Source organism: Podarcis vaucheri (genome assembly GCF_965113315.1).
Source record: "Podarcis vaucheri genome assembly, chromosome: 4".
Taxonomy (NCBI): Eukaryota; Metazoa; Chordata; class Lepidosauria; order Squamata; family Lacertidae; genus Podarcis; species Podarcis vaucheri.
In genome coordinates, this window is record NC_138762.1 from 7,839,556 (window position 1) to 7,866,106 (window position 26,551).

At 46.7% G+C, this 26,551-nt stretch overlaps 1 protein-coding gene across 1 annotated transcript; it reads left to right on the forward strand.

Annotated features, from left to right (window-relative positions):
* Window positions 1-1,766: 1,766 nt before the first annotated feature.
* POLD3 (DNA polymerase delta 3, accessory subunit) lies at window positions 1,767-26,340 on the forward strand. Its single transcript, XM_082219422.1, has 12 exons — window positions 1,767-1,975; window positions 3,155-3,210; window positions 3,464-3,566; window positions 5,899-5,938; window positions 8,635-8,767; window positions 10,793-11,060; window positions 11,576-11,648; window positions 13,120-13,270; window positions 15,774-15,880; window positions 20,875-20,963; window positions 22,494-22,572; window positions 24,113-26,340. Exons 1-12 carry the CDS (start codon window positions 1,916-1,918, stop codon window positions 24,301-24,303), a joined length of 1,350 nt encoding a protein of 449 aa, XP_082075548.1. The 5' UTR covers window positions 1,767-1,915; the 3' UTR covers window positions 24,304-26,340.
* The last annotated feature ends 211 nt before the right edge of the window (window positions 26,341-26,551 follow it).

Consider the following 26,551-nt stretch of genomic DNA (forward strand, 5'->3'; position numbering starts at 1 on the left):
GCCAGTCTCCTTTCGTCCTTCCACCTTTGTGCATAGATTATTCTGGCCGCTGCCGTTACACATCCTTTTTTATTTATACCCCACCCTCCCCAGCCAAGACCGGGCTCAGGGTGGCTAACAACCAATAATAAAAACAAGTTGATTAAAATACAACTTAAAAAACAAGATTAAAACACAGCATTAAAACATTAAGATGCAGCCTCTTCAGAGGAGGAGAAAGAAAAAAGAAAGAAAGAGGGGGAGGGAATCAAATCAAATTGACTCTAAGCCAAAGGCCAGGCGGAACAATACATAAATAAATAAAATGTCCAGTAGCACCTTAAAGGTAAAGGTACCCCTGCCCGAACGGGCCAGTCTTGACAGACTCTGGGGTTTGTGCGCCCATCTCACATCTATTGGCCGGGGGCCAGCGCTGTCCGAAGACACTTCCGGGTCACGTGGCCAGCGTGACAACGCTGCTCTGGCGAGCCAGAGCCGCACACGGAACGCCGTTTACCTTCCCGCTGGTAAGCGGTACCTATTTATCTACTTGCCCCCGGGGGTGCTTTCGAACTGCTAGGTGGGCAGGCGCTGGGACCGAGCAGCGGGAGCGCACCCCGCCGCGGGGATTCGAACCTTAGAGACCAACTAAGTTTGTTCTTGGTATGAGTTTTCGTGTGCATGCACACTTCTTCTGAAGGTGCTACTGGACTTTTTATTATTATTATATATATATATATATATGAATACCAAGGTGTTTGACAACCAAGGTACGACTTATACCCCACCCATCTGACTGGGTTGCCCAGCCACTCTGGGCAGCTTCCAACATACCGTATTTTTTGCACCATAACACTCACTTTTTTCCTCCTAGAAAGTAAGGGGAAATGTCTGTGCGTGTTATGGAGCGAATGCCTGCGGGTGGCGGGGGGGGGGGGATCTGCTGCAGTCGTGAGCAGAGGATCCATGGTTCCCCTTCCTTCCCTCCTCCGTGGTTACAAAGCATGGATCCACATGGATCCTCAGGATTTTTGCATTGGCCTACTCCAAACTCACCGTCAGATCACATGTCTGTGGCCACAGCATGAACCACAAAAATCATATATCCACTATTTCGTTTAGAATATTTTTTTTCTTGTTTTCCTCCTCTAAAAACTACGTGCGTGTTATGGTCTGGTGCGTGTTATAGAGCGAAAAATACGGTAATATAAAAACAGCCAAGCATAATAAACTAAAAGTTTCCCTATACAGGGCTGCCTTCAGATGTCTTTGGAAAGTTGCATAATCAGATGTCAGAGAGGCAGGGATGGCGCTCCACATATTATTATTATTAATATTATTATTATTATTTTGTATGCCGCCCTTCACCTGCAGATCACAGGGCCGTTCTCAGCACATAGCACGGGCTGCATACTGTGGAGGAAATGGCCATGGGGCTTCCTTGCTTATAAGAGCTGCCGAATGGAGCCTCCATGTCCCGAGGCAGTCTACCTCTGAATTACCAGCGGCTGAATTACTAGTGGCAAAGCAGCAAACCTCTTGGGAAGGCATTATGGCCTGCCCTGGCGGGGGCAAAAATCTACGCCAGCAAGACGCCACAACCTCGATACAACGACGGCCACCTTCCCCAGAGACCTGGCGCCCTCCCTGGAACCTTCTGGACTACAACTCCCGTCAGCCCCCGGGAGAGCGGCCGAAACGCGCGGGAATTGGAGCCGCCTCAGCTGCCTTTGGCCCAGTGCGGCTTCCGTAACGCGCGCGAGAAAGAGAGAGTGTGTCCCCGCGCGGCCGCCGTAGCGCGCTCTTTCTAGGGAGGCCTCGGGTTGCCATGGCGGCGGCGGCGGCGGCAGTGGCGGTTTCCTTCGTCTCCGCTCGGCGCCTGTGAGGGGGAAGTGGGCGAGTGGGGCCTAAGTTGGCGCTGCCGACCCGGCCGGCCATGGAGGACGAGCTGTACCTGGAGAACATCGACGAGTTCGTCACGGACCAGAACAGAGTCGTGAGTGGGGGGAGGGGTGCGAAAGCGGGGGGGGGGCTCGCAGGTGCTTCAGAGGGGGAGGGGCGGGAGGAGGGGGCTGTTGGGGGGGAAGGGAGGGGGATTGGGCGGAGCGGGGGGGGACCCCCGAACTCACAGAATATTTTTATTATTATTTTTATATATAATTTTTATTAGTTTTTTTAACATATCATTTTCAACCGTAATTAAACATACTTTTTACATCCTATGCAAATTTTTGACTTCCACCAGTCTTGTCTGATAATTTCCCCATCTAATCTCTCAGTATGCATTTCTTATCTTCCCTATTACATTTCAAACTCATAACCAATATCTCTTATCTTTTTCTACTTTGTAACACATCATATATTTCTCCTTACAAAACTTCTAGCGTAATTTGTTGATGACAGTTGCTCTTCAAATAGTTCATATACTTCTTCCAATCTCCTGTAAATCTCTGGTCCCGCAGGTTTCAAATCCTTCCTGTCGTTTTGTCCAATTCTGCATAGTCCATTAATTTCGTCTGCCATACTTCTTTCGTGAAAGATCCCCGCTGTCCTGAAGAGGCTTCGCACGGCTAAGCCAGAAGCTAGAACAGGGGGAGGGATCGTTGCGCAGCGATCCCTCTCGCTGTTCTAGCTTCTGGGATAGCTGCGCAGCCTGCATTCGCTCCATAAGGCGCACACACATTTCCCCTTACTTTTTAGGACGGGAAAATGTTTCTTATACAGTGGTGCCCCGCAAGACGAATGCCTCGCAAGACGGAAAACTCGCTAGACGAAAGAGTTTTCCGTTTTGGAGGTGCTTCGCAAAACGAATCTCCTATGGGTTTGCTTTGCAAGATGAAAATGTCTTGCGAGTTCCTGCGGGTTTCCCCCCCTTTTTCTAAGCCGCTAAAAGCCGCTAATCCGCTAATCCGTCAATGGGCTTGCTTCGCAAGACGAAAAAACCGCTAGACGAAGAGACTCTCAGAACGGATTCTTTTCGTCTTGCGAGGCACCACTGTAGAGCGAAAAATACAGTATATCCTACCTTTAACCTAATGGCAGTGGGTTAAAAGAAATTGGCACAGAAATTACGACCTTGGCTCTCTATGGGCGATTGCAGTAATGATGGTTGGCAGTTTTTTGGGGGGCTGCTGGCACTTGTTGCATGTTGAGATTGGATTGTTCTCCATTGCAGGTAACATACAAATGGCTAAGCTATACACTAGGTGTTCACGTCAACCAAGCTAAACAGTAAGTATTGATATATTGATAAAAAGAGGAGCAAGTCTTCTCAACTGTAGCTTCAGTTCTCCTCTTAAGGCTAAAAAATTCTCTGTGGGATTTTTTTAAAAAAGATTGAGTAGAATAATTATTTGTTGGACTCTTGACCCACCAGGCCACCTCCAAGGTGTGTGGTCTGCATTCACTAATAATAACTTTATCAAGGAACGTAAGGGATTAATCTTCATTTTAGTGTCTCTGTCCCTTGCCCTCATTTGCACAGGATGTTGTATGACTATGTGGAACGAAAGCGGAAGGAGAATTTGGGAGCCCAGTTGCATGTCACCTATTTAGTGGCCGGAAACCTCGTTCAGAATGGACACACAGTGAGTGCACAGCTTCTTCCATTACAAGTACAAATGCAGTGGAGTTCAGTGGGTTACAAAGGGAAACAGAGCTTTCTGTTTGGATTTTCATTTGGAAAAGAAACCAGAATCCTTTCTCCTAGGTATCATGTCAGAGGAAATAAAAAGAACAGTCAGACCAATATTTATATATGCAACTATGGCGGCAAGGTTATTGATTGCCAAAAATTGGAAAAGCAGCAGTGTCCCAACTAAAACAGACTGGTTATCTAAAATGATGGAATACTTCCATATTGCCGAAGTAACAGGGAGGATAAGAGGAGATATGGTACAAAAAGTGAATAAGGAGTGGGCTATCTTTAAGGAATCCATCAGAATTTATGTGGAAAAAGTAGAATTTCTGAAAGATACTGAGTGAATCCAGAAAATGATTAGAGCGAAAGGAGAGTAAAGTTAAGATAAAAGAAGAGATTAAAGAAATAATGAAATCCATTTAAACTAGTTGGAAAAATAGTAACAAGAATGGCTGGAAGTCAAGTCACTTAGTGGGTAGGTGTGTAGGTATGTTGATATGTATAGTATAAAGGTAAAGGGACTCCTGACCATTAGGTCCATTCATGACAGGCTCTGGTATAGTATAGGTAGGTATTATATAGAGTAATGTATAGTATAGTGTAGAATGTATGGTATAGGTAGTTATTATATAGAGTAATGTAGGTATGTTTTATGTTATGAAAATTAGGTAGTGTGTTGTGTACGTGTATTGTGTAAGTGTATATGTATGTGTTTTATATGTTAATAAAATAAATAAATAAAGTATATATAAAGGGAAACAGAGCAGACGGGGCTTATCAACCTGGGAAGGTAGCCCAACCAGGAGAAGGAAGACTCTGATCCTAAACATCCACTGCCTTCTGGGATATCTTTGGGAGAAGAAAAAGCCAAGGAACAAACCCTACACAAATCTGCAGTGGAGTCCCTAAGATGGTTGGATGGCACCTTGTGCACTTCCTTCCAGGGACTTCTGCAGCCAAGCGGGTGCCAAACATATTGCTCTGTTTTTCTTTGGACCCCATCAATGAGGGGGTGTGTGTGTGTGCCTAGTCGTCTGGGAGGCCTAGGACCTCCGTACACACAACCCAGGCTTGCGCCCCGCGGAGGTCACCTCAGTGCTGCTAATGCAGCTGTTTGACCTCACCCCCGGAGGCACACTCCATTGTTAGGACAACGGGCTAAAGAAAACGCACATTGCTTCTGTAGTCAGTAACAATTACTGAAATGGTGTCTTACTGAAGCATTAAGTGTTTGGGTGAAAACCAAAGTGACTAAAAATATTTGCACTTCCAACCAACTTTGCTCAGTGTGTTGAGTGTGCTACTTTCCCATACATTCTAGAGCAGCGTTCCATGCAGAAAAAGTACAAACGCTGTCATGTCTCTGCAGGAGGAGTAACCCAACACAGTGCCCTCCACATCAGGCATCTCCAAACTCGGCCCTCCAGCTGTTTTGGGACTACAACTCCCATCATCCCTACCTAACAGGACCAGTGGTCAGGAATAAAGGAAATTTTCCCCCCTTTATTTCCCCCCCCCCAAAAAAAACTAGGTGCGTCCTATGGGACGGAGCGTCCTATGGGACGAAAAATACGGTAAATGAAATGGCAACTTTCTTGTAGTAATGAGCTTGGTCCAGCAGAGGGCACTAATGTGCTGCGAAAGGGACATTCCTGAGCATTGGGTGTTTGAAATAAAGGCTTTTCAAGGTTGTGGGAGGTGTTGAGCTGATACTGTTGTCTGTGATGATTTATAACTGATTATTTTAATTGTTTCGTACAATACATTTTGCAGTATGTTGTAACCCACCCTGGGACCATAGGGTGAATGGTGGATAGTTAATAATAATACATATTATTTTGCTGAAAGCTTTTTGGCTATTTGGTCTGGCATGCTCTATGAGAGGGCAGCCCCACCCCCAGTAGGATCACTGCCTAGTACTACAATGGTGGGCAAGGGAAACCAGAGTTTATTATTCACACAACAAGAGAAATTCACACAAGTCCTTTTGAAATACTTAAGCTAGAAGTTGGGGGACAAGACTGAGGCTGCAGCCCTAAGTTGCGTTCTTAAAAATGAGTTTTACTGAGATCTAGCAGATTTTGTTGCAGGTTAAATATGGTAAGGATCAGAATATTGCTTTACTAGCTAGGACAAAGATCTCAGGGTCATGAGTTTGAACCCCACGCTGGGTGAAATATTTCTGCATTACAGGGGGTTGGACTAGATGGCCCTTGTGGCCCCTTCCAATTATATTATTTTATATTTTGCTTCTTTAATAAGTTGCCATTTCTTTACAGTGCCACAAGGTTGCAGTAGTGAAAGAAGAGAAGCTGGAAGGTAGGTCCATTGAGAGCTGTGCTTCCAAAGAAGCTTGCTCTGTCTTTGTAAATAATCCTAACATCCCTTTTTTCCGTTTGCAAATTTATGAGTTTGGGTAGTGTTGCTGGTTTGTCTGGAACACCTTGCTTCCATGCTATTTTCTAAGGATGTTCCCACATTTGTTGCCAACTCACCTCTGTGTTGTCATAATGCCTCTAGAGTGAGGAACGGAAAACACAGCATTTAACATTGGTTTGGAATACTTAATGCAACTATGGTGTGAGAGTGATGAAGAGAAAATAGACAAAGCTACATAGGACTTCACATACCTTTGGAAAGGTGTCTGCAGCAGCATGCTCCCATATCTAGCTTTGTATTTATGCACTTTGTATCTGGGGGAAGAACTGTAGCCTAGTTGTAGGGCAGTCCCCAGGCACCTCCAGATAGGGCTGGTTTTTAGACCCCTGTCTGGAAACCTGGAGAGTCTCTGCCAGCCAGTATAGAAAATACTGAGCCCGGGGGACCAGTCTTCCTACTCTGTCTAAGGCAGTTTGCATGCAGGTGAGGGAGTGGGCCAGAAAATAATGCAAATAGCCACTTTCCCCCACTGGCCCTCTGATTGCTCTTGGCGTGGAGATTGGTTGGCTGAAACGTGAGAGGGTTAAGGGAGCTTGTACCTGTTGGAAGTCAATTATAACAAAGAGGTGGGATGAAGCTTACCTCTGGAGAGGCTCGGCATGTCTTGCCTTATATACTTAACCATTAACTAAAGGTAAAGGGACCCCTGACCATTAGGTCCAGTTGTGGCCGATTCTGGGGTTGCGGCGCTCATCTCGCTTTATTGGCCGAGGGAGCTGGCGTCCAGCTTCCGGGTCATGTGGCCAGCATGACTAAGCCGCTTCTGGCGAACCAGAGCAGCACACCAAAACACCGTTTACCTTCCCACCGGAGCGGTACCTATTTATCTACTTGCACTTTGACGTGCTTTCAAACTGCTAGGTTGGCAGGAGCAGGGACCGAGCAATGGGAGCTCACCCGTTGCGGGGATTCGAACCGCTGACCTTCTGATCGGCAAGTCCTAGGCTCTGTGGTTTAACCCACAGCACCACTTGCATCGCGTGAACCATAAACTACTGTACCCCAAAGACTTGAGGGAAATAACTTAAAAGAGCACAAACCCCTTTAATGCAGAATAGAACTTAGGCTGAATATTAACAATCCACATACCTGGTTTAAACTCTAACTTCTGAATGCTCAGTCCTTTTTCATTCTTAAGGGGACATTGCCTACGTGTCAACTTTCCCCTACCCTGTTCTACTTTTCCTTTCATCCAGTTAAACCTCTGTGTTGTCTGACCTTTCTCAGGGGGAGTTGTCATGCTTCCTGTCCCCTCCTGCCTTTCCCTCTTGACGGGCTCCACTTTCCCTGCTCAGGCAACACAAACAGTATTCAAGGACCAGAATCTCAAACAACTGCCCAACAATTTTGGTGCTCCAGTTGCTGCAGTCCCTGAGGTCAAACGAGGAGACAGATGATCAGGTGTTGCCTGAATGAGTTGTCCTGAAGCACTCTCCTTGGAAGTCTCCTCTTCCTGGTTTGAGCACATGCTATTTTTCAGTTGCGGTCAGGACAATATCCCTCCCTGCTTTGAGGACTATGACAGGTACCAGACCCAAGCTTGGGTGGAGAGCCAGGCTTGACTGCTTTGTGCTGTGCTGTGCTTTGCAGGCACATGCAGCACTTCTGAAGCACAGCGTGACTGCGGGGAGAATCCTGCCCCATCTCCAAACACAGGCAGTTAGAGCTTCAGAAGCGTGGTGCAATGCGTACTAGTCCCAGCCCTCGCCCTGAGCTTGGAAAAGTTGATCTGTTCCCAGTCTTGCACTCTGCTCCAGAAGCACTTAGACAGCCTCTGAGATCCAGCGCGACACCATAGATAAAGATCCCATCCCAGGCAACAATTCTGGCCAGAATCAACGTGCCTCTGGTTGCAAGTCTGTGCTTCAAAAATTGTGCAACCTCAGCCAGTTGTCCGCATGGGGTTGGGGGGGAAGTGTGATGCAGAAGCGAAAGCATCTGAGATTACAGCCATCTACTGTAGAGGTGAGGCAGACATTCCTCCAAACTTCTGTTTCGACCAAACTCTGCTTCGTGTGACCTGATCCAGCCTTGGCAGAAGCGCTTGGGCTGCAAGCCCTCAGATTGTTATCGCAGGGCTAATGTTTCTCCTTCCCAGGGGAGAGGCATGTGGGCTAGACATTTTGACTACAAACGCTTTTGTAGCCATAATTCAGCTGTATGGTAGACAGTCTTACATTGTGAGTCTCTTGACAGCCAAACGTTCAGCTGCCAAGAGCATGATAGTTTCGGAATAGCCGCTTTAGGTACTGAGTGAAACTGGCAAGGAGCAACGCAGGCTTCTGATGAGAGTCTTTTAAGGTGTCCTGGGATCGGTTCGTTTGTTGGGTGTCCAGTCTCGATTTTAAGAGTTATCCCCTCCCAATATTTCCCCCAGTTTTGTGCCATGATCATACACATATTGCCATTGTATATGGAGGCACCAGTTTGCACAAGCTTCATCTGAGCATACAAGTGTGGCCTCCCAGCAGCCCGGTGCACTCCCAGATCGCTTGTTGAGTTGCGAACCATGCCACTGCAAAACGGTTGCTTTTTATAAGGTCCTTTCCATTTCACAGACCTGTCTTCCTTTTCAGCAATGAAGTCGAAGCTGTCCACCATTGCCAGCGTGCACGTCTACAGCGTCCAAAAAGCCATGCTCAAGGACAGCAGTCCGCTCTATAACACGGATTACGATGTCATCAAAGCAAACCTGCAGAACTGCAGCAAGTGAGTTCTGTCTTGGTAACTGATCTGCTGGTCATCCAGATAAGCCCACCTTTTATCTTGCCATCATTGTAGATTGTGCTCAGGCTGTAAGCCATCTCCAAAACCCATCCCAGAGGGTACCTTCTTGTGGTTTCTCCCACTCTGCTAGGAAAAGTTTTGAGCTGTTTCTCCCCCCCTCACACTGCTGGTTTTTCTTTTGCCTACTTTTCAATTCAGAGTCGGCAACATGCAAAGTGTTCCAAACTTTTCCTTTCTGACAGTCCGTTCAAGTTTAATTGCTATGTTCTCATTTACCGTATTGGCCCGAATATAAGCCACACTTTTTTTTCCTAATTCCAACCGTGAAAAGTTAAAAGTGCAGCTTAAATTTGTGACCTTGCAAAAATTGACTTTTTTACGATATCGCTGCTGAAACAGACATACAGTAAAATGGAACGGGTGTGAGTGCCTGCAGAATATTAAGGGAGTGGCTTATATTTGGGTATTGTCTTTTTTTCTTTTCCCCCCCTTGAATTTTAAAGGTGCGGCTTATATTCAGGCCAATACAGTATTGCTTCACTTGGATTGACTGAGTGATTATTATTTATTTAATTCATAAAAACTGAATGTATCTTAATTGTAAAAAAATCTCAAAGATGTTTACAAAAGATGAACAGTAAAATCAAGAAAAATTTACAACCCTACTTTAAGGCATGCAGAAGCTAAAATACTAAAACAGGTTAAAATCACCTCAACTTTCTAAGCAGCTGAGTAAACTTGTCTAAACAGGAGTGTTTTTAGCAGGTGCAAAAAGAGTACAGTGAAGGCACTACAGTGGTGCCTCGCAAGACGAAATTAATTCGTTCCGCGAGTTTTTTCGTCTAGCGAATTTTTCGCCTTGTGAAGCACGAAATCCCATAGGAATGCATTGAAATTCAATTAATGTGTTCCTATGGTCAAAAAAAGTCCAAACAAAGCCAAATTTGGTACAACAAGAGTTTATTAAGTGCTCTTTAAAGTCACACATACTGTAAAGAGCATTTCAAAAATTGAAGGAACAATAAATTAAGTTTCTAAACATGACAGAAAAACATTTAAAAATCAACAAAGTGTACAGTACATTTTCTAAGACTCTGGGGGACCACTCGAAGAAGGCTCCTCTTCCACTCTTTGTTTCTTGCTGAATAACCCCCTCCTCAACTGTTCCCCCAGCCGCCCACCACACAGAAATTCAAATCCAGATTTTTTTAAAAAAAACAGCAGTGGCCCAATGGTCACAGAAAATCATAAAAATGCAGAAAAAAACCACACAAGCTTCCAGATTCTTGCAAACCCCTCCCCAACACCAAGTCCTTGAATTCCAAACACCCCAACCCAAAATCCAACCCCCCCCCCAAAAAAAGTTTTAAAAGTTTAAAAGAAGTTTTGGAAAAGCTTCAAAAATCACCAAAGTCTTCAAAAGTCGCAACTGTATTAACGGTGTTAAGAAAAAGGAAACAAACTTGCAAGACGTTTTTGTTTTTCGTCTTGCGATACAAGCCCATAGGGAAATTCGTCTTGCAAAGCAGCTCAAAAAATGGAAAACCCTTTCCTCTAGCGAGTTTTCCGTCTTGCGAGGCATTCGTCTTGCGGGGCACCACTGTACTTGGATCTCAATAGGCAGGGAGTATTTCATATATTTATATCCTGCCTTTCCCCCAAGTTGGCACGAAAATAATTTTGTTCTTCTGGCCAGTTCTCTTCAGTGAAAAGAGATTCCCTTGCTTCCTGTCCACACTGCTGTGCTTGGGAAATGACTCTTAGGACAAGTTTAAAATACATTTGTATAAAAAGGAACAGAAACCTTTCTTACTCTACTCCCATCTTATTGGTCAGTATGACATAACGTTGTCGCACATGTTTAAGGAATGCATGAGAAATGAAGCAGGAATTGTTTTCTCAGGAAACACCTTTATCCCAAGGCTCTTTGAGAGTTTTTGGCATGGACGTCAAATGATAAAACTTCCAAGTCGTGCTAACTGAAGTTTTCCCCCTCCTGCTACCCAGGTTTAGTGCTATTCACTGTGCTGCTGCAGTTGCTAGGACAGCCGCTGAAATGTCTCGCGTTGAAACCCTGGCCCAGGTGGATCACCAGCCACCTCATCGCATGGATAAAGCTGCTACTCCTGTGGTCAACGGCCATGCCCCAAGCGCTTCTTCAAAGCAGACCTCCCAGCAGGCCAAGGGCATTATGGGAATGTTTGCGGCCAAGTCTTCCACCAAGTCCCAGGAGACCCCAAAAGAGACCAAAGTGGAAGCTAAAGAGTTGCCAAGTGTAAGTTTCCAGGCTTTGGCACCCTTTGTCATTAGCTACCCCCCCCCCAGGACGCTGTGGGTTAAACCACAGAGCCTAGGACTTGCCGATCAGAAGGTTGGCGGTTCGAATCCCCGCGACGGGGTGAGCTCCTGTTGCTCGGTCCTGGCTCCTGCCAACCTAGCAGTTCTAAAGCACGTCAAAGTGCAAGTAGATAAATAGGTACCGCTCTGGCTGGAAGGTAAACGGCATTTCCGTGCACTGCTCTGGTTCACCAGAAGCGGCTTAGTCATGCTGGCCACATGACCTGGAAGCTGTACGCCGGCTCCCTCGGCCAATTAAGCGAGATGAGCGCCGCAACCCCAGAGTCGTCCGTGACTGGACTTAACAGTCAGGGGTCCCTTTACCTTTACCTTTTTACACTCCCCCCCCCCCAAACTTCATCTCAGGGCTGCACCGTAAAGTGCAGCTTTGGACACAAAGGCATGAAAGGGAGAACAAAGACAGTTCGCTTTGAATATGTTCATTCCTTCCAGGCCTCCACAGCAAGTAGCAAGGCACCTGCTAAAGGAAATCTGCTGAACAACTTCTTTGGAAAAGCTGCTCTGGGTAAGGATTGTCGAGCTCCTGCTTGTTGCCTGCCCCATTGTCAAGGGCTAAATACAGCTTACAGCATTTACATTCAAATCCTTGGCTCCAAAGGGCTTATTATAGCTAGATAAAGGATAAACTAGCAATTTGTTCCTAAGCATGTCTCTTCATTTGCAAATCTTAAGGAGTTCAGCGGGGAAATATAGGTAGCAAAGGCTTGCTGAAACAAAACGTTTTCAGCAGGCTTGTTGAGGATGCCAGCACAATGTCAATAGGCAGGGATTTCCATGGCACAGGTGCTGCCATTTTTTGGCTCCTCCACTGAAGGTCTGGAGGGTGGCAACACGAGAAGAGGCCTTTCCAGTGTTGGCTTCTCACTTGTGCTCTACCCAGAGGCTCACTTGGTGCCTTCATTACTTATCTTTAGGCACCAGGCAAAAAGATTTAATTTCCTCAGGCCTGTGGCTTTTAGTTATCTGTGGGTAGGTTTTTTTTAGTCCTACCTTTAAAAAATATGAATGAGTTTTATATTTTTCTCTTGTTTCAGTTTTATGCTGGTTTCAATGTGTGTGTTACTGATTTAGAATCATAGAATCATAGAGTTGGAAGAGACCACAAGGGCCATCGAGTCCAACCCCCTGCCAAGCAGGAAACACCATCAGAGCACTCCTGACATATGGTTGTCAAGCCTCTGCTTAAAGACCTCCAAAGTAGGAGACTCCACCACACTCCTTGGCAGCAAATTCCACTGTCGAACAGCTCTTACTGTCAGGAAGTTCTTCCTAATGTTTAGGTGGAATCTTCTTTCTTGTAGTTTGGATCCATTGCTCCGTGTCCGCTTCTCTGGAGCAGCAGAAAACAACCTTTCTCCCTCCTCTATGTGACATCCTTTTATATATTTGAACATGGCTATCATATCACCCCTTAACCTCCTCTTCTCCAGGCTAAACATGCCCAGCTCCCTTAGCCGTTCCTCATAAGGCATTGTTTCCAGGCCTTTGACCATTTTGGTTGCCCTCCTCTGGACACGTTCCAGTTTGTCAGTGTCCTTCTTGAACTGTGGTGCCCAGAACTGGACACAGTACTCCAGGTGAGGTCTGACCAGAGCAGAATACAGTGGCACTATTACTTCCCTTGATCTAGATGCTATACTCCTATTGATGCAGCCCAGAATTGCATTGGCTTTGTTGTTGTAAATCACTTTGAATTATTTTGTTGAAAAAAAGCGACAAATAAGTCTACTTAAAAATAAATAAATCCTGCTGTACATGCAGACCAGGCCTGAGTACGCTTAGGACTGCTGTATTGTGTGTGATTTATTACACTGCTCCAGTAGCATCTGCCCAGATTTTCTTTTGTAGCTTTGCAACATACTTCTATTCCTTCCCCACCTTTTGTGAGAGTGGAGCCCCTTGTTGTAGCCAGATCCTACCATAGGGAGCAAACTGGTAAACTGCAGCCTTCCTGCTTTCCCTTGTGACAAATGCAGGCAAAGCAAGTCCTGAGCCCGAACAGCGAAAGGAAGAGAAAGCTGCAGCCAAGTCCCCAGTGGAACCCAAATCGCTTCCGGGTGCACCAGAACGTGAGAAACCCAGCAAGAAAGCTGATCCTGCAAGAGGACAGCTGAAGGACAAAAAAAGGTAGCCCTCCCCATTTAAGTTTTTGGTTGTCTAAGGCTTTGGGGGTATAAATGGCCAGCTTGGCTCATTCATCTGCAGAAGTTCATTGTACTGTAACGGAGTGCCTGGAAGGGGAGGAAGCAGGCACACAGATTTTTAAAAGGCCGAGTCAAGCACTGAATTGCATAAGAAGTCTTGAACTCCATTGACTTTCTTCCAGACTGATTGCACTTCTAAATGCTCAGAAACCGGAGGCAGGGTTGCAAATGACGTCAGTATTAAAGCTGGGGCTCGTTGCTGTTTCCCATCCTAATTTTTCCTTTTAAAAACCACTCAAGTAAAATGTGCACACACATTGCGGTATTGCAGTATTACTTGAGTATTACACAAATAACACAAACAGTCCGGTGATTCAGCTTTAAATTAGCTGCAATTGTCATCACTTCTCTGATTCAAATTTTGAGAGCAGCAGAGCAAAAGCTGCTAGATATTCTGTGACTGCTAAACCTAAATTTGTGTCCAGAATTTTTTTTACCAATATTGCAGGCTTCTGTGAGTTTCTGGAGCTCAGATACTTCTCTTCAGCGCTAGATTTGTATGTGTATAGAGTGTCTGGAAGGACTGAGGTGCAGGTGGGGAGCATTGTAAGGGGGGGGGGGCGCAGAAAGGAACAGGTGGTTGAAAGACAGAGCAAGACAAGAAAAACGCATGCATGCATGCATGCACAAACCCCATAATGCACTTGTATACTTTAGCTTGGTGCCTAATACAGTGGTGCCTCGCAAGACGAAAATAATTCGTTCCGCGAGTCTTTTCGTCTTGCGATGTTTTTCGTCTTGCGAAGCACGGTCCGTTGCAACTGCGCCTCTTCAAGCGGCTTTAAGAAAAAAGCGCAAGATGTTTTCGTCTTGCGAAGCAAGCCCATAAGGAAATTCGTCTAGCGAAGCAACGCAAAACCGAAAAACCCTTTCGTCTAGCGAGTTTTTCGTCTTGCGAGGCATTCGTCTTGTGGGGCACCACTGTAGAAATATATCACAGGATGACAGGAATAGCTGCTTCACCAGAATCATATAATAGCAGAATTCTGGACTGGAATCCTTCTGTGCTGACTTTTAATTTTAGCTCAAACATTTGTCTGCAGCCTGGTGTGGGCAGTTTCCTGTTGTGGAGGCCCCCTCCTCGCTTGACCTTTAGCCAGTCAGCTGATTCTAACTAGCTGCCTTGTTTTTAGTCCCAGAGTCCTGGAGAAAATGATGCCCAGAGTTGTCTCTGCCACCAGCGCTAGCTCGCTGGCACCTTCCCATCAGTGCTGAAAGAAGCCATTTAATTAATTTTTTCCCCACTAGTAAAAATATGATCATGCTAAAATGTATTTCAAAGCCACTCCAGACATCTGAGACACTACCTCATAGCGACTCCACTAAAAGAGTATTGATTGGCCGTTTGGGACGTGATTTCTTGTAAAAACTGTGCTTTGGGGACGAACTTGTTTAGACCCCCTGAGGCAGGATGAGATCCCAGGTCTGGGGGATATTAGCTTTCACAGCTCTGCAGTCGCTTTCGTAACGTGGCATTTTGCATCTGAGGTGTCATTGACTTTTACGTGCCCTGTCCAAGGGTTCAGAACAAGTTGATTCGTTTTGGGGGATCTTGGGTGGGCTGGTGGTCGATGCTTTTTTTAATAACACATTGTTTTGTTGGCCTCAAGTCAGAGGGTGCTGGCTGGTAGTTACCATGGTGACACTGAGGTCTAAACCACTGAACCTCTTGGGCTTGCCGATCGGAAGGTCGGCGGTTTGAATTCCCGTGATGGGGTGAGCTCCCGTTGCTCTGTCCCAGCTCCTGCCAACCTAGCAGTTCGGAAGCACGCCAAAAAGTGCAAGTAGATAAATAGGTATCGCTCTGGCGGGAAGGTAAACAACTTTTCAGTGCACTGCTCTGGTTTCAATGTTCCATTGCACCAGAAGCGGCTTAGTCATGCTGGCCACATGACCCAGAAGCTGTACGCCGGTTCCCTCGGCCTGTAAAGTGAGATGAGCGCTGCAACCCCAGAGTCGTCCGCGACTGGACTTAACTGTCAGGAGTCCTTTACCTTTACCTTTTCTGATTGCTAGGAAACCAACGGCTCCTGTGTTTCCTTTCTTAATCAGGCTTCTTGAGCGCTGTTAATGGCATGGCATACATATCTGCACACAGGTGATTGTGGTTCCTGATATCTGGACTGCTGTTTGGCCTGCACTTGTCTTCCTCCGGACAGAATCACTACCTCGGATCGTTCTGTTCCTTTTTGATTGCAGAACATACATGACCCTGGGAGCATCTTTTCAGCTCACTTCTTCCTCTTAGAGTTCAGCGTATGCAGCCGTCTTTAATTATAGGTGGTAGAAGAGGAACAATAGCCTGCTGCTGTCGTTCTTTGCTCCAGATTAGCAGTCGCGAGTTTTGCGTTTGGAGAAGTTGTTCTCTTTCCGCCTGTTCCACACCCCCAAATACATTTGAGGTGACGAGCCTTATTTGTTTGCAGAACAAAGAGGCTGGAGATGTCAGATGAGGAGGAGAAAGAGGTTGAGAGCCTGAAGAGAAAGAGGCGTCGGATCAAACAGCCTCAACCCGACAGCAGTGAAGACGAGGGTAAATGGAAGATGGGGGGGGGGTGGAGGTTTGATGAGATTGCACTTACATTGAAGCCAGTATCTCTAGGAGATCCTGGTCTTCTTGGAAGCAAGTGGGTACAGCAGTGCTAAGCATCTGCCCTGGATAAGTGCAAAGTCCCATCTGACAAGGCTTCTCTTTCTCCTTATGTCTTTGCTATAAATGGTTGTTCTTTCTGCCCAGGCATGCGACCCTTCGTCTTACCACTAGGGAAATGCAGACTTCTGTGCTGAAAAGAGATCACCTCTTTGCAGGTGTTTTATTTATTTTTGAATTGCAGAATTCTTCCCCATCATACTGGTTTCAAATGAAACAAAGAGCTTCCAATAAAACGCAGCTCATGAAAAGAAGATGCCGCAGAAAATAAAAATCAAATATATGCAATATGTGATTAACAAAGCAGGCTTAATTTCTGCAGAAATTAAATCTGCTTTGTTAATCAAAGCCTGAGGCCTCTCTCTGATACAGTGGCAACAGAGAGGTTGTGGCAATAAGAAGTCTGTTGTAACCAACTAAGTTCTGCTCTTGAGTAGAGCTATTGAAAGGAATGGATTTAAGTCGTAACCACAAATATAAGTGGATCTGCTTTTGAGTATGGCTAATTTTGGAGACAACCCTTTGTTATGAAAGATACACAAATATCCATATTTCACTTTCTCAATGGAATCCATGATATTTCTTTTGCAAGAAACTTGGATCGTTTTTCTTTTTAGCATAACCTTGATAATAGGTAAGCAAAGGGCAGCAGGAACTGTGTGTGGAAGACAGTGTCCCAAATGAAAGGCAGGAAGTAATTAAAAAACAAGTCAGGAGAGGCAGGAAGACAAGCATAGCACAGTAGCTCCCGCCCCAAATACTGACACCTTCTGCAGGTATCAGCAGTCACTCTTTCAAATGCATCTCCGCAGCCCTCTGGGCCAGCAGCTTGCTAGGCGATTTTTTAAAAGAAAGGTAAGATTTTTTAAAAGACATTTTTTGCAGAGTGAGACTAGTTGGCTCCCTCTTGGAGCTGAGTTCTGTTTCTTGGCAAGAGCCTGCTGCCACGAGTCTCCCCAAAGCTTTTGTTCTGTCTTCTGGGAGGAGCAGGATCTAGCAAGGCTCTCGTAACTCACCGCAGCTGCCTTGTCTCATTGAATAAGCCGGGGTTTGTTTTGCGGAGAGTCGTAGGATTCAAAATTGTTTCTAAAATGGTCACAGTGAGGGCACTGAAAGCCAGGCTGCCAAGACAATGGATACGTCTCCTACTTTGGAGGTCTTTAAGCAGAGGCTTGACAACCATATGTCAGGAGTGCTCTGATGGTGTTTCCTGCTTGGCAGGGGGTTGGACTCGATGGCCCTTGTGGTCTCTTCCAACTCTAGGATTCTAGGATTCTACGTCTCCAGGATGCTCACCTGTAAAAAGGACTTCCGTGTTCCCATTTGGGCAAATACAGGGCTGCTGTCTGTAGTAAATTACTGTATCATAAGTTGGGAACCAGATGTAGTGGGAGTAGCAATAATGATGATGATGATGATAGTTTATTTATACCCTGCCCATCTGGCTGGGTTACCCCAGCTGCTGTGGGCGGCTTCCAACTGAATACAGTGGTGCCTCGCAAGACGAAAAGAATCCGTTCTGTGATTCTCTTCATCTAGCGGTTTTTTTGTCTTGCGAAGCAAGCCCATTGACGGATTAGAGGATTAGCGCTATTAGCGGCTTTTAGCGCCTTATCAGCTTATCGGATCAGCTGATAAGCGGCTTAGCAGCTTAGAAAAAGGGGGGAGGGGAAAAAAAACCGCAGGAACTCGCAAGACCTTTTCGTCTTGCGAAGTAAGCCCATAGGAGATTTGTTTTGTGAAGCACCTCCAAAACAGAAAACTCTTTCGTCTAGCGAGTTTTCCGTCTTGCGAGGCATTCGTCTTGCGGGGCACCACTGTATTAAAAACAGTACAGCATCAGACATTAAAAACTTCCCTAAACAGGGCCGCCTTCAGTTGTCTTTTAAAAGTAAAATAGTTGTTTATTGCCTCAACATCTGCTGGGAGGGCGTTCCACAGGGCAGGCGCCACTACCAAGAAGGCCCTCTGCCTGGTTCCCTGTAACCTCACTCTGAACCTGCACTCTGAACACAACAGGCACCCAGCAAGCCAGGCAGCAGAAGAACTTGGGAGGCCACAGTTAAAGTGTAATTAGCAGCATCACAGAAGAAAACAAAACCAGATACTGTGTTGGTTTGTCCCAGGAAGGCTGGGAATACACAGTTAAAGCTGTTCCTCTGCCTTAAAGGCCGCATGGTGGAGATGGTCATCGTAACCTTTGCTGCTGCCGTTTAGTATTTGTATACCAACATCAAGGTACAAATGGTGCCTTGTCACCTTTTCTAGTTCAGGCATATGAGCACCTGGTGGACAGGCTGGACTTTTTCAGTAGCACCTTGCAAGTTACAAAGGGTCTTGCTGGAGGGGTGAACCGGATTTTTCACCTCGACCCCAACTGCATTTATTCTCACAATCTGATAACCGCGAGAATTTGGGATTTAAGCCCTTAAAGGAACCTCTTGGTTGCTGCATCAGTCCTCATCAGTACGAGGACAGCACACCTTGGCTGCTGCCGTTGCTTGATCTGGTTGAACATCTTGAGGTGTGTATTTTTGTGCGATGCCCCATTCGCTGCCATCTACCTCACTGCTCATGTTTCCACTCCTCCCCTGACAATAGAACGCAATTCATTATTCCATGGTTGGAAGCCGTCCACCAGTAGATCTCAGCCCAGCTCAACCTGCGAAAGGTCACTTGGCCTGATGTCTGGCCCAGACGCAGCATTCCTGGTATTGACCTAATAAGCTGGGCTGGTTTCATGTCCAAAAAAATACAAGTCACAACTACGTTATGAGCACAGAGCTGCCGCCAGCCAAAAGTGGGTTGAAAGGGAAGCTTGGCAGGTGTTCTGTCCAACATTTCCGTTGTTTCTATTAAGCAAGCAGGTTAGCAGGGCAAGTCCCTTCTCTGCTTGCTTCCCCTGAGAGAGGCTCCCCGTGGCAGTTGTTCTCCTTGAACTCAGCAAGGCTCCCTCACAACCTTTTAACTAGTCAGGGTGACGCAGTGGGGGGTTGAATGATACAGTTGCCGCTGCTAACGCAGTTTCCGCATTCCTGTCAGCTCAGGGGAGGATTGAAATGAAATCTGCCTCGTGATCATCAATGGCTTTCGCCATTCTCTTTGGCAGAACCACAAGAGATTGTAACTTGCTGCCGTAGCTGAACCCAAATAGCACAGAGCGCTCAACGCGAAATGCCCAGGGTTTAGTCAGGTCAGGAAAGGATCTGAGGACCAAAACATTTTTGAAAGCGTCTTGTGGAATTGAGGAGAGGTTAGTAACCTCTGTATTGATGTGGTTTTTAGACTGCTTGATTGTATCAGGGTTTTTTTAAAGCCACCTCCAGCCATTAGAAGGGACGCGGGTGGCACTGTGGGTTAAACCACAGAGCCTAGGACTTGCCGATCAGAAGGTTGGCGGTTCAATTCCCCGCGACGGAGTGAGCTCCCGTTGCTCGGTCCCTGCTCCTGCCAACCTAGCAGTTCGAAAGCAAGTCAAAGTGCAAGTAGATAAATAGGTACCGCTCCAGCGGGAAGGTAAATGGCGTTTGCGTGCGCTGCTCTGGTTCGCCAGAAGCGGCTTAGTCATGCTGGCCGCATGACCCAGAAGCTGTACGCTGGCTCCCTCGGCCAATAAAGCGAGATGAGCGCCGCAACCCCAGAGTCGGTCACGACTGGACCTAATGGTCAGGGGTACCTTTACCTTTACCAGCCATTAGAGATGCATTTCCCCAAAGCTAGTGTCGATGCTTCCAGTTTCATACATTAAACTGCATTCATGGGTATGGTTCAAGAGGAACACACTTTTGATAGGTTTTGCATTCCGGTAAACTGAGGATGGTCTGGTGCAAGGACTGGTTAGATAGTCAAGCTGCCAAGAAGTTATCTAATGGCACAGCAGGCCTGAGCTGTAGTGGGTATATCACAAGGGAAAGCGGAGTATTTCTGGGAGCCTTTAGGAATTTGTCTTCTTATGATCCAGCTCATATAACGCAGTGTCAGGGATCTCCTGCAAAATCTCAAATCAGAGCTTTCAGTACTGAAGGATAAGTTTTTATGGGTGCTTGTGGCAGAAAACATCTTAAATGTGTGAATTTACAGGAGTGTTGGGCTACAACATGAGTTTTTCCAAGGGGTCTGTTATAAAAGTTGCTTTTGAGTCCATCCTACCACACGTCTCTGTACCCTCTCGCCCAAAGAATCAAACACATTTAAGAACCTATATTGGCTGACCAAAATGGAGCGTGTACACTTTTGCTTTTGAAAGGTGCCTCACTGCTTCATTTTCCAAGCAGGCATCAGGGGCGCTTATGAAGATCAGGCCTCAAATACGCATTTCAGTGGCTGATTTAGAAATGAGGCAGGTTTGCCCTGGCTTGAACTAGACAAGCAGTCATAAATATCCAGTGTGCCATGTGGAGGCACACGAGGCTGCTACCAGTCCTTGGGTTCTGTGATGGAAGCAAGGTAAAATGCAAAGGTAGGAAAATAAATGAATACAGTGATGCCCCGCAAGATGAATGCCTCACAAGGCGGAAAACTCGCTAGACAAAAGAGTTTTCCGTTTTGGAGGTGCTTCGCAAAACGAATTTCCTATGGGCTTGCTTCGCAAGATGACAGTGTCTTGCGAGTTCCTGCTGGTTTCCCCCCCCCCTTTTTCTAAGCCGCTAAGCCGCTTATCAGCTGATCCGATCAGCAGATAAGCCGCTAATAGCGCTAATCCGCTAATCCGTCAATGGGCTTGCTTCGCAAGACGAAAAAACCGCTAGACGAAGAGAATCACAGAACGGATTCTTTTCGTCTTGCGAGGCACCACTGTAGAATGACACAATAATGCTGCAATCTCTCATTGGGCCATGGTTCCAAAACTGCAACTTAACTCCTCTTTTCCCCTGCAGATGTCCCGGAATCACCTGTAACTCCTGAAGTGAAAGACCTTTCTCCTGAGCCAGACCCAAACCCAGAGCCTGATCCTCTGCCCGTGGAGGTAAAGACTGGTTTTGCAGGCATGTTTCAGACAGTGGGAAACCCCACATTCTGAACATGGGGTTGTCTTTTATACAAACGTCCTTCGCTTGCTTGGCTTACGTAATTTTATGGAGTGGGGTGAGTTTTTGTGGGGTTGGTAAAAAAAAGGTAAAGGGACCCCTGACCGTTAGGTCGCGTCGTGGCCAACTCTGGGGTTGCGACGCTCATCTCGCTTTACGGGCCGAGGGAGCCGGCGTACAGCTTCCAGGTCATGTGGCCAGTATGACTAAGCCACTTCTGGCAAACCAGAGCAGCGCATGGAAACGCCGTTTTCCTTCCCGCCGGAGCAGTACCTGTTTATCTACTTCACTTTGACGTGCTTTCGAACTGCTAGGTTGGCAGGAGAAGGGACCGAGCAATGGGAGCTCACCCCATTGCGGGGATTCGAACCGTTGACCTTCTGATTGGCAAGTCCTAGGCTCTGTGGTTTAACCCACAGCGCCACCCGCGTCCCTTCTTGTGGGGTTGGAGGCAGAAGAAATTAAGGAGGAAGTCTTGCCTTGGTCTAAACTACATTTCTAAGGTCTCAGTAGAAGCTTCATTTGCTTCTTAATCTTGCTTAAAAATATATATATAAATGTGTCTCAAGCTGTTGCTTCTCATATACTAGATCACTGGCCCAAAGTGGCAGAATTGGGAATGTAGTGCAAGATGAGTGATTCTCAGTTCAGCTGTAATTGCTTTCCTTGCCTTCTTTGTGACCGATGGGCTTAGTGAGAAGTGAATTCTTCGTGGCCACAGCCTCCGTTACAAATGATCCGACCCAGTCATGCAATCACAAGCAGATGCCACTTTGCTCTTAACGCTTGGCTGAAAACCCAAAATTTGGCAGAGAGACAAAACCTATTTGCGTTATTGTCAGAGTCTGTTAACATCTCCAAAAGCCCAAAAGGTTTCACTTCAGAATCAATTCAGCAAACTTCTCTCTTCAAAGTGGGGTGAATGAAGAAATTGGATGTATTCTGGTTGTTATAAAACGCCATCCAACTTCCCCCAGCTACGCACTTTGATTTTAAAAGCTGAACTGAAATTTCTTTTTTTCTTTTTAGGGGTGCTTATTTCTGAGTAAATAGATCCAACTTGTAAAATACACCTCTCCGCTTTTGGAGGCAGAGGGAATTACAAGTGGGGAGGGTGCTGTTGCAGTCAGGTCCTGCTCGTGGGTTTCCCAGAGGCCTCTGGGCAGCCATTGTGAGAATAATGATTGATGATGAGGATAATAATAATAATAATTTATTATATGCCGCCCCTCGGACTGGGTTGCTCAATTCACTCTGGGCGGCTTCCAACAAATCAAAACATCAAACACAGTAAAACATTGAAATCTTCCCTGCTTTCCGACCGGAGGAATGGCCTCTTCCATTGGTAGCACATTGAGCCCCTCCCCTGGTCCCTGGCCAGCCACTAGACAGGGGCAAAAAAGTAGGTGCTGTTTGTCGCAACGTTCACTGCACACCATCTTCACAGTCTGCACTGTCCTCTTTTTCAGGCATCGGCAGGAGAGAAAAAACGGAAGCGGAAGCGAGTGCTGAAGTCCAAAACGTTTGTGGATGAGGAAGGCTGCATAGGTGAGGCTTAGCTGTGGGGCTGTCCTGGGATTAGCCAATGAACTGTGTTCGTTTTAACTGATCGGTTAAGTAACGTAAACAGTAGCAAAAACAGTGAGCCTCTGTTGGATACGGGAGGGCAAATCCCTTTGGGCTCTGTATTAACAGGTGCGGTGCAATTTGCATAGCATCCTAAGTTACCCTGCCAAGCTCGGGACGCACTGTCATTTTGTGTAGGACCCCTTTCTCAAGAACCGTTGCAAGTGGGGGGCCTTGGGAGCCTGGAGGAAAGTGGGGAAGTCTGTCCGTGTGTTGATGAGAAACCCTTGGTGCACATTCGTCATGCAAACCTCTAGCCTGGGATTTGTCAAGTTAGAAATGGATTAAGGATCTGACTTTTCAAGTTTGGCCAAGTGTTCTGGCCTCCACTTCAGGCGCCTCTGAAGAAACAGGCTCTTTCTTTTCTGTCTATCCTCAGCCAACCTTCCCCCCCCCGTCCCCCACCCCTCCGAAAGGATGCACCCAGAGCTTGCAGTAACAAAGATGGGCCCCGCCTCCCCTTCCAAAGAAAGTGTGGGTTTTACTCTTTAACTTCAGTCTTTTCTAAACATGTCAAGAGTGGGAAGCTTTCCTTCACCACTTGGAATAAATAGTCCTCTGTGGAATGCTGACATTACCGATTTGCAGTCCAGATCCGGCCCGGTTCATTGCTACCCGCACCTCTGGTGTGTTCTTGGCAGACGGTCTGGTGTAGCAAAAAAAGAATGGAACGGAATCGTGGTGAGAATTGTTTGGGTGGGAGAAGAGGCCCTAGCCATACGTTCAAGTCAGAGATCTGAATGTTGCCTTTGCCGAACTTCCAGAATGTTTGTATTTGTATATGCACATCTGTCAGGGGTTGGGATGAGGGGCATTTGGGTCGTAGGTATGTAGAGGATTTCTAGGTGTCCAATCCAGAGAGATTTCCCACTCCTCCCATGTTTAACTTTGGGTTCCTGTTGGGAGCCAAGCTATTATGGCTTGCGTCAGGGGTTTCATACTACAGTCATACCTCGGGTTGAATATGCTTCATGTTGAACGCGTTTGAGTTGCGCTCCACGGCAACCCAGAAGTAACGGAGTGCGTTACTTCCTGGTTTCACCGCTTGCGCATGCACAGACGCTCAAAATCACGTAACGCGCATGCGCAGAAGCGGCAGGAAGCGGCACGTGCGTGTGCAGACATGCCATCACTAGTTACATTTCCTTCTGGATGCGAACGGGGCTCCAGAACGGATCCCGTTCACATCCCAAGGTACCACTGTATATGGATTCAGTCTAAGGGTGAGGAAAGGCCAGCAGGCCCAGGAATATAGTTCTGCAGGAGAAGAATGGTGAAGGAAAGATGGAAATTGGGTTGGGCAGCAATCAGGAGTCTGTGCCTTGCTTGCCTCGTATGATGGCCTTCAGAATTGTGGGGTTGATCTGGGGCAGTTTTAAGAGACTGTTGGGTAGCCCAGAGGCTGCAAGAATCAGGGACTTTCCAGTGGTGCAACCGGTTCACGCCGCCCTTTTGTTTCCAGTGACCGAAAAGGCTTACGAGAGCGAGTCCTGCACAGACAGCGAAGGCGACTTCCGCTCCAAGCCCTCTGCGGCTCGCAAGCCGCCTGCCGGGGCTGCCAAGAAAGAGCCCAAGGAGGAGAAGAGAGGCGCAAAGAGAGCCACGAAGGCCAACAAGCAGGCTTCCATCATGGGCTTCTTCCAGAAGAAATGAGCTCCAGACGCTGCCTGGTTTGCAGAAGCTGTGTCAGAGGAGGCCGCCACCCTTTTTGAGGCACAAATACTTACCGTGTAAGTGGGCTTTCTCCGGAACCGGGAAACGAGACTTGCCACACGTGGGAACCTTTCGGTGCCAAAGCTGCTTAGAAAGCAGCCACTAGAGGCAACAGAGTCGCTGTTCGAGAATCAGATTAATTTGCTTTGTGCGGGCCTGTTAAATATATATCTCTATATGCAAAGGCCAATTGTTTCTTTTAGCCGCCCCGTCCTGCGGCAAGCCCTGCAGGTCGGCTGGCTCTCCCACTGGCTCAGGTCAACGAAATGTGATCCCCACCAGCTATCGCTGTCCCACCTCCAACCCTTTCCTCTTCACAGTGGTGCCTTCAGAGAGCTTGATGGAGTCTTCAAGGTTTCTCTGCGGCCAGGCAGCTATTTGGAAGGGAAATCTCGCGGGCCCTTCGCACAGTTGCCTGCTCTTGTAGCTATGCGGAAGGGCAGCGATAGCTTAAGAACGTTGGTGGGTCTTTTTCCTTGTCTCAACCAAACGCTGTGAAAGGCGGGAGAAGCAATGGCAGCTTTAGAAATGTCGAAAAGAGTATTCTGGCCGTGACTCTTGACGCAGGCTGCCTCTGTTATGATAAACACTGGAAATGAGAAACAATTCAGAACCAGCCCGGACTGCCCTCTTTCCTCCATCTGTTTGTATGGGGCTTTTGCCCAAATAACCTTTTGCCCTTCTCGTCTTCCTCCTGTCATTCGGAAGGGGAGCCCAACCAAAGACCGCCTGTAGCTGCTGCCTTGCATGGGGTTTGCATCAATTTTAGCATAAACAAGGTGGGTTGGGGTCTCTGACTGGTTGGCTTCCTTGATCAACTGCCAAGCAGGGTGTCCCCCCCCCCCCCACTTTAATGGAGAAACCACTTCTTAATGAGGAACCAAATGACGAGCAACCCTGTTTCGGAAGATCCAACTCTTTTTTTTTAAAAGTTAGAATGAAAGGAAAGGAGCAGGGATGGAGACCGGCCATTCTTCTCACAATTCTGCAGTTTGGACAGATCCGTTCAATGAAACATTAAGAGAGGGCAAGAACTCCATTCTGGTTTGGTTCAGGTCTAGCGGTGGAGTGGGCGGTCTTCCACAGCCACTCACTAAACCACAACCAAAATAGAGTAGCAGGTAGAGCTGCTGGTGACGTTTAAAAAAAGTCATTTGCCTATTATAGATGGTGCCCAGGCCAAAGGAAAAACAAAAGGGGTTCATTATTCAAACCCCGTATTACAGAAATGATATTTTTATTTTGAGGCTTAGCCATGGAGGTTTCTCAACCTCCCCAAGCCCCGACTGAAACTAGCCTGGCTTCTGAAATCCATTATTTGAACAATCGGAATCCGTTCGCGGCTGTTGCAGATGCACGAACCGGCCTGCCCCTCTGGCTGGCGTCCTTGGGGGTTTCACGTTCAACATGGTGTTCTTGTAGTTGCTGATTTTGTAATGAAGTGCATTCAGTCCTTAGCCCAGGCCTGCAGGCTGCTGACCTTCCTGACAGACAAGCCTGCTTGGCCTTCTCATCCCAGCTTTCCCCTACGCTTGGGAAGGTGGGTTTGGCAGCATCCTCGCCTGCGACCATTCCTTCCCCAACCTGGTGCCCTCCGGATGAATTTGACTATTAACTCTCCCCAGACACAAGCAGCAGGGGTGTTCTGGTGAGAGAGTGACAGCCCAAAACATGGAGGGCACAATGTTGAGTGAGACTACTCTTAAGGAGTTCAGGCCAACAGCTGAGTAAGGCTTCACATCCTTGGGTTAGCGTTGGTTATTTTTTAATATGAAATAGGAGGCCTCTGCTGGAAAGCCTTAGTCCATTTTTTGCCAATCTTTTTTTTTTTTAACTCTTTCCCAATAAAATAACACTTTCCCCTTCCTCCTTTGTGTGCTCAGATGTTTATGTTGGGGCAAAAAAAGCAAAATGTTAAATAAAGATGCGGTCTTCTGCTAAACATCTTTTTTTAATAAATAAAAAAATCTTGCTGAAGAGATGTTTTTGTGTCTGAACTTGTGATACTACCGCTTGGCTAAAGCATATTCATTGAGCTTTGAAGGTTTTTCCATGCAACCGAATACTTAAGGATGAAGTCGTCCAAGAACTCTCTCTATCATGTTCAGAAGTACAAATACACATATAATTTAAAAGCCAGCTGGAATTCCTCACCTATCGCAGGGCAGCCAGGGATTTCAGAAGGGGC